This window comes from Equus quagga, chromosome 8 (genome assembly GCF_021613505.1).
Source record: "Equus quagga isolate Etosha38 chromosome 8, UCLA_HA_Equagga_1.0, whole genome shotgun sequence".
Taxonomy (NCBI): domain Eukaryota; kingdom Metazoa; phylum Chordata; class Mammalia; order Perissodactyla; family Equidae; genus Equus; species Equus quagga.
The window spans coordinates 83,444,370-83,452,533 of NC_060274.1; the positions used below are offsets into that span (position 1 = coordinate 83,444,370).

General features: G+C 42.3%; 1 protein-coding gene across 1 annotated transcript in view; it reads right to left on the reverse strand.

Annotated features, from left to right (window-relative positions):
- Positions 1 to 4,809, reverse strand: part of HIBADH (3-hydroxyisobutyrate dehydrogenase) — a 109,547-nt gene extending 104,738 nt beyond the window's left edge. Inside the window, exon 1 of the mRNA XM_046670224.1 lies at positions 4,603 to 4,809. Coding sequence (XP_046526180.1) covers positions 4,603 to 4,693 — 91 coding nt within the window. The 5' untranslated portion in view covers positions 4,694 to 4,809. The remainder of the gene's footprint in view (positions 1 to 4,602) is intronic.
- Between the last annotated feature and the right edge of the window lie 3,355 nt (positions 4,810 to 8,164).

The window sequence follows — 8,164 nt, forward strand, 5'->3', positions numbered from 1 at the left end:
TTTTATCTAGAGAGCTGAACTGATGGGTCAGAGTTAAGAGAAAAGACTCTTACTTTTTATTTTATAACCTTTTGAGTTTTTACCATGTGCACATAACTTTTGTAACTACTCTTACAACAAGATGAAATAAATGACTTAGTACACAGTGAGTGTTTAACAATGTTACATGAATGAATAACTAGAGAGAGGTTTCATTAAATTACCATAAGGGGATAAAAGTCAGTTCTGATGCAATTACAGAATAAAGATGCTGATAAAGTGGATCCAGCAAAGGTAATGTGCGTTGCAGCAACCATTAAACATTGCAGGTTGACTCTCCAACATCCTTTCCTCCCAGACCCAGGGTCAGGTTCCAAATTATCTAAACCAATCACTATAATGCCATCTCTCTGCAAATGACTGGTTCACAGAGTGCAGCCCTAAGTAAAATATCTGGAAATGCTCTGGGTAATCTGAATATGTAACAGGGAACAAACTAGAGATTAACGAAAGGATTGTTATCTAATCAGCAAATTTCTGTGACTCACTATCGCTCTCAAACGGCAGCCAGGAGGAAGACAGACCACAGACAATGGATGTTACCCAGAATAAGAGCAGGAGGCTGAGAAACAATAATACTCGGATGCTATCAAAGCCATCACTGAAACTCCTGATTATAAATAAGTTTGCGGCTGGATACAGACAAACCTAGAGAGGGACTCAATGAAATGAGAGAGCATACATAGAAAGCATGTCTATGGATTTCAAGGGGAAAAGTGGGGGAGGTCAAAGGACCCGGTGTAATGATGACGACAACAGCATATTGGTTAGGGGGCCAGGCCAGTGGTCCAGCGGTTAAGTGCGCACGTTCCAATTCAGCAGCCCAGGTTTCACCAGTTCGGATCCCAGGTGCAGACATGGAACCGCTTGGCAAGCCATGCTGTGGTAGGCGTCCCACATATCAAGTGGAGGAAGATGGGCACGGATGTGAGCTCAGGGCCAGTCTTCCTCAGCAAAAAGAGGGGGACTGGTAGCAGATGTTAGCTCAGGGCTAATCTTTCTCAAAAAAAAATAATAAAAATAGCATATTGGTTAGTAGAACAAGAGTCAGAGGGGAGTTATATCAACCACAAGACTAGTTCAGCTTTTGAAATATTGGCAATAAAGCAATTCCTATTGATGAAATCTTAGAAGTGCTGATGTTAGCTGTTGAAGCTGAGGTCAAAAATAATGAGGCCCTGATTCTGGATGGGCCAATATAAAAATCAATGAACATGAAGTCTTTAATGATGGGCTGAGTTGTTCACTTCATCTTTGCTTGTGGCAAAGTTAGAGAAAGGGTAGTGTAATTAGATGATCTGATGTCAAAAGAGAAGAAGTTATTTACTGACGGTGATAATATTTAACAACTTCTCTGAGTATAGAAGTCCAGCTCCATCCCACCTGGGATGCGAATCATCCCTTTGTCCAGTGTATCCACATTGTATGTGCTACCCGCTTGCCTTGGTTATCAGATCAACTGTTGTGGTATTGCAGTGCTCATGTTCAAGTAACCCCTATTTTACTTAATAATGGCCTCAAAGCGCAAGAGTAGTGATGGTGGCAATTCGGATATGCAAAGAAAAGCTGGAAAGTGCCGCCTCTAAGTGAAAAGTTCTCAACTTAATATGGAAAGAAAAAAAATCTTATGCTGAGGTTGCACAGATCTATGGTAACTTTTACTACAGTATATTGTTACAATTGTTCTATTTTATTCTTAGTTGTTAATCTCTCACTATGTCTGATTTATAAATTAAGCTTTACCATAGATGTATATGTACATGAGAAAACATAGTATACATCGGGTTCAGCACTATTCGAGGTTTCAGTCTTCCACTGGGCATCTTGGAACATATCCACTGAGGATACAGGGGGACTACTGTATCTCCCTATGTAATTTCACAAGTATAAGGTCAACTTTTGGTCCCCAGCTTTTCAGAGCTTCACATACACGCATAGAAGCTAATGTACAGGGGAAAAAATGCCATTACGTATTTTATTTATGCTATGCATTGCTTTGAAAGTAGATTTCATACACACGAAAAGGGCCAATAACAAAAAAAAATTTTATTCCCATTTCTGTACATGATGCTGGTTAACTTTCCCATTCCACCTTTGGTTAAGATGATCTGATACAAATTATTTTTCCACGTACATGATGATGGGTCACAATGACTGCAGGGGGCCTAGATCTGTACATTTTTTTATTTATAGGAAGAAGGCTGAACCTAATTTAATTACCTTTAAGATAAAACACAAAACTTACTTTTATTAAATAGTAATATAAGTATAGTTCAGTATTTCTCACTTCTCTATTTCCTTTATGATGCTTTAACTATTTTAAAAGTAAGATGTACTACTAGCCAGCAAATTTTAGGTCTCATTTTTTTTAAACAGTAAATTGTATGGATCTTTATAATATTACCATCTATACGATATAAACATCTTAAACACACTATGGAGTCATATATCCCATCAGAATCACAACACTAAATAATGTTACTATTTGAACATGGTTTTCTTAAAGTCCCTAGACTCCATACTTGCACGTAGTTCTTTTTTTTTTAAGATTTCAATATCAAAAAAGTTAACACTTTTGTAGTAAACTAAAATTAACAGAAACATATAAAACAACTCCACAAAGTGAAAATAATTGCTGAAGCGTTTTTCTTGTTTTTTTTTTCTGGTGAAGATTAGCCCTGGGCTAACATATGTTGCTAATCTTCCTCTTTTTGCTTGAGGAAGATCATCCCTGAGCTAACATCTGTACCAATCTTCCTCTATTTTGTGTATGTGGGAGACCGCCAGAGCATGGCTCGATAAGCGGTGTGTAGGTCTGCACTGGGGATGGGAATCTGGGAACCCCATGCCCCAAAGTGGAGCCCGTGAACTTAACCACTACACCACAGGGCCAGCCCTCGAAGTGTTTAAACAATCATCATAAAAAGAACTATTTAAAATTTATCATAAAACTATATTTGTACACCTTTGGGTCAGAGAACCCGAAGAACCAGATTATATGCCAAAGTAATCTGAGCAGCATTGTGAGGTAGGCCCTTCCAGTTTACAGAAACAATTATTATAGTCTTAGGCCTCAGGTTCTTCTACTATGAATTCTAAGAACTTTCATAACCCTAATGGTACATCAAGGGTTTATTAAAATATCATTAGAACACCTTGTAAAACCACTAAACAGCACACGTCTTCCTTGTCTAATCAAAACTGAAAGAACTATGCATTCATGTGAAAACCAGTGCTGCATTTACTACTGTGAAAAAGTGACTAATCGATTTTTTTTTAAGTATCTCCAAGGTGGGAGGCATTTTTTGTAGCTCAATACATGTAGCTCAAAGAGTGGATACACTCAACTTTGGCAAATTCTGTGAGTTTGTATCTTGTTGCTGTGATTCTGTATCAGACATCTGTTTTCTTGCATCACATGGAATCTGCCCTTCTCAAGCCAAAGAGGAAATTCTCTCTTCTGCTTAGGTTTTATTGAGGGAGACGAAAGGGCGCTATTAAGAACTCAATTCCCAGCCTACTATTTTTTTAAGCAAAGATCAGAAAAAATTAATACCAAAGCTTTTTTAAAAATCCTTGCTAGCAAAGTATGACCCTGCTAAACAGTGCATTGTTACAACTCTCAAACTTTTACAGGAGGACGATGGCAGTGTCCCCACAAATCAATTTTTTGATTAAAGAAGAATCCTGGTGTGGTAGAAAGTGCAGGAATGAGGAAGAATCAAGGACTACTTTCTAGAGCCTGCTGGGATATCCTAATTCACTTATCCAAGGGGCCTGTGGTTCTTCACTCAAAAGATGAAAAGATTAGATGTTTGTGGATCTAAAAACTGCCTCTTCCTAAATCGACAGTTAGCTTTCATAACTTTCAGTGACACAGGTTGAGGAAGGATAGGTTGGGCCACAATTTTGAGGACGTTGAAAGTGTTCTGGTTAATAAATTGACAGAAGTGCCATCTTCAGGCAGCACAGTTACAAAGAAGGGGTGGGGGGCAAGCCCGCGTTGCCGGTCAAGGGTGACTTAAAAGTTAGTTGGAATGACTTATCACCTGTTTTGTATTGACACCACTCGTGTAAAACCATTTTACACAATTAAGATGGTTAGACAAAAATCAGGCCCTGCTGCCCGAAGGCACGCCCACTCAGGATGCACCCTGGGGACGTTGAAAGGCTAGCCTGCGCTGAAAGGCCAGAGGTCGCCGGGGTGGATGCGGGTCGCCCCTGGGGCTGGGCCCTCCAACTGTCCTCGGAGCCCTACCTCCAAGGAAGCAAACCAGGGACCCAAATACTCCTCCCTTTACCCCAAGTCCTTCCTACCCCTTCCTAAGTCTCGAAAAGGACGCTGAACGTCATCCATCTGGATCCCCAGCAGCGGTAGTGAGGGAAGCACTAGCGGCGCGAGCGGCAGTGGCAGAAGACGCCAGGCCTTGACACCAGCCAAAATGTTGGGTTTTAAGCACCGACCCAACCGCAGCGCCTCCCGTGAAAAGATCTCTTCGGATGTCAGGCGCGAGAAGCGGGCGGCCGGAGGAGGGACAGGGGAAGAAGGCGCGAGGTCCTTACCCGCTGCAAGGCTGCCGGCTGCCGGCCGCTGCCGGCGGCTCCAGTACCGGAGGCCGGAGGCGGCTCCACGGAACCGTAAGGAGGATGCCATGCTGCCCCCGCCCCTCCTCCCGCGGTGACCTCCGCCGCTCCCGACTCGCCCACTGACTCTGACTGTGCGCCGCGGGGCGGGCGAACACGGCCGCGGCGTGGGGCCGCGCGCGCACGCGCTCTGCCGCTCGGGGCGGGCACCCACCTGCGAGGGGAGGAGCGCGGCGCCGAGAGGCGCGGCCCTGAGGGACAAGGTCCGTCAATCCCCTTACGGACAGGGGAGTGGACCAATCAGGATTCCCAGATCCTCCCCTCTTCGCGAATCACCAATAGGAGGCCTTTTCGGACCTCTACGTCAGGCGCATGGCCCCGCCCCCAAGCTCCGCCTTTGTGCGCAGACTGCGGGCGGGAGCCTTGTTTACCAAAACGTAGAGCGTGTTTGAGAGGCAGTGGCTGTCACTCATTACCTCCTCCTCCGAGCACCTGACCCCCACCCCAGAACCGCCTCCTCGGAGGACTGTAACTGCGTGCCCTGCCTGCTTGGAGGACTGTAACTGCGTGCACTGTCGGCTTGCAGGCAAGGACAAAACTTTGGCTCGCAGCAGGTGCTGCAATCTTTAGACGAGTAGAAATTCCCAATCTTTCCAAGTATAGGGACCCATTTTTAATTTCAATAATACGTGGGTCTCTTAATGTTAGCATTTCTATTTTTAGTGTTTGTTCATTGAGAAATCACAGAAATCTACCATGAATGCAATAACTGTTTTAAATTCTTTTGATTTTATTTAACCCAACCGTTTCTCCATAAACTTGAAACATCGTAGGAAAACAAGTTGATAACGTTGTTCTCTTTGAGTGGTAGAATTACTAGGAACTTGCTCTCTGTATTCCAACACATATTTCTCTAATGTTTGAAAATTCTGCATCCATTTCTTAAGCAAAAAGTAAAGGTAAATGAAAATCCAGAAAGTAGTGTATATGTATATTTGTGTGTCAGGGAGAGAGAGACTTACTCATTTTTCTGTCTGGGCTTGGTGTACATATTTGAATCTCTGAACCCTTTGTTAATAATTGTAGGCCTTCCCACCACCACTGACCCCATCAAAGGGTTTTGAGTCATGGGCACACCCAACCAAGACTTGCAGCCTTTGCAAAAAGGTCGTACAGGAGAAAAGAGAGTGAGGAGTGGCTAAGGCAATAGGAACCCCAAGGTGTCCACCTCCTCCCCAAAATTCACTTTGTTTACTCACTTGCCTGGTTGCACTCACCCAACCTTTTAATCTAAGTAGCAGAATCAACAGATTTGACTTTGATCTTCTTTTTTCTTCTGCCAGGTCGCTCATGGAGTTGGAAGTGCCTAAAGGAAAAGCACAGGAATTGGATAATTTCCAAACAGGCTCTCTCCTGGTTCTGCGCATGCTAGCAATGTTTCCAGGAACCAAACTGAGTGCAAGGTTCCCGTTTGTAACTGGTAGAAAAACAATTCCCTTCTTTGGCTTTCTCTCAAACTCAACTCTCAATTCCACACAACCAAAAAGAAGAAAGGGAGGAAGAAAGGGAAGAAAAATTCATTTCTGCCATTGGAACAGTCTTCTAGAACTCCACCCAAATCCATTTATTGGTTTCTGGAACATTTCCTACCTGCTCCTCTCTTCCTGGTTTATTTAGGTTTTAGCTGGAATAGACCTCCTGCAACCAATAAATGTAGCCCTACAGGTTTCTATAATTAAGCACTGACATGCATGTGCCTTTCAACTATGTCAACCTACTTGGCAGAGCCATTTACAACACAAGACAACATCTCAATTGATCTTCTCAGCTCCTAAAGTTTATATCCCAGTCCTCTTGAGACTTTATATCCAATCAGATTGTTTTTGTCATTTTTATTGTGAGCTGCTGTTTTTGTTTCTCTCGGTTGTTTATAGGCCTCCTTTCTTGAAAAATGAGCATTTCTTTACAAGCCTGCCTCCTATGAACAGCGTTGTCCTAGGACTGGAAGGGGAGAACAATAGAGGAAGGGGCTCAGAAAGAAGAGCAGGCAGAGCTAAAGCTGGTGTGAGATCTTTTTAATTTGCTTTTCTTTTCTTTTCTTTTTTTTTTTTTAACTGATGTGAGGGCTTTGAAAATGAAGTGAGTGGCTTTGAAAAGGGAGTGAGTGGCATTGAAAGTTTGATTCTTTTTTCTCACCCAGGACCAGGGGATAAGTCACAATTATCCATATCCCTCCATTCTGTGGTTTACTATCCCCTCCCACAAGCTCTATGCTGTTTCATAAATTAAGGCCCTGAGATTTTTGTAGGAGTTTATCAGAAGCATTATTTTTTAAGTAATTATGATTATTTGATGGTGCTTGCGGATGTTATTGTACAGAAGTCCCCTCTTATCCACAGGGATATGTTCCAAGACTCCCAGTGGATGCCTCAAACCACAGATAGTACCAAACCCTATCTACACTGGTTTTTCCTATACATGCATACGTATGATAAATTTTAATTTATAAATTAGGCACAGTAAGAGATTAACAATAACTAATAAGAGAACAATTATAACAATGTATTGTAATAAAAGTTACTGTAGATCTTAGCACCCTCAGCATACAGATTTCTTTGTTTTCTTATTAAGTTGAGAACTTTCACCTTTTCCCTTAAAGGGAGCTTCTCTTTGGCATACCCAAATTGCCAGCATCACTACTCTTGGGCTTTGGCACATTAATAAGTAAAATAAGGGTTACTTGAATACAACTACTGTGATACCACAACAGTTGATACAGCATATACAGCGAGGATATGCTGGACAAAGGGATGATTCGCATCCTCGGCAACACGGAGTGGGACAGTGCAAGATTTCATCATGCTGCACAGAATGGCACATAATTTAAAACTTAGGAGTTATTTATTTCTGGAATTTCCATTTAATATCTTTGGACCTCAGTTGACCACAGGTAACTGAAAGCATGGATAAGGGGGGACTGCTGTATTTCTATAGGCAGTTACTGCCTGTAGTTGGCTTTCTTTATTCGATTGCCTTCCTGATATCTTTGTTTGAAAGGCACTGCAACTGCTTCCAAGTCTCTGCCACATAGTTTTGTTTGAAATTGTGTTTCGATGCATTATAGGCTCTCTACTTCTCCTTCTAGGAAGATGGAGTGGATATATTTCTCTCTATTCCTCCTACTAAGTACAACTAGTAACTCTGGACATTACGTATAAAATAAACGTAAGAAGATTCCAAAAGGTGGAGAAAAGAAGGCCTACCAGCTAGGGACCTCAGGACCTAAGGAGGAACACAGAGGTGAGGTTTTGGGTTTTCATTTAGCCTTATATATCTCGTACTGAGTTCTGGAGAAGCCAAAAACCAGAAACCCAAAATTGCCGAGAGTCATAAACAAAAATGCCCCAGTAGAAGGCTGCTCTCTCTAGGCAAAGGACCAAAAAAGGAGCAGCCTCGCAAAACAGATAACCTTTAAAAAATAACCACGCTACTGTGGACAAACACCACACAATTAAAAACTATGGCACTACCCCTACCCATG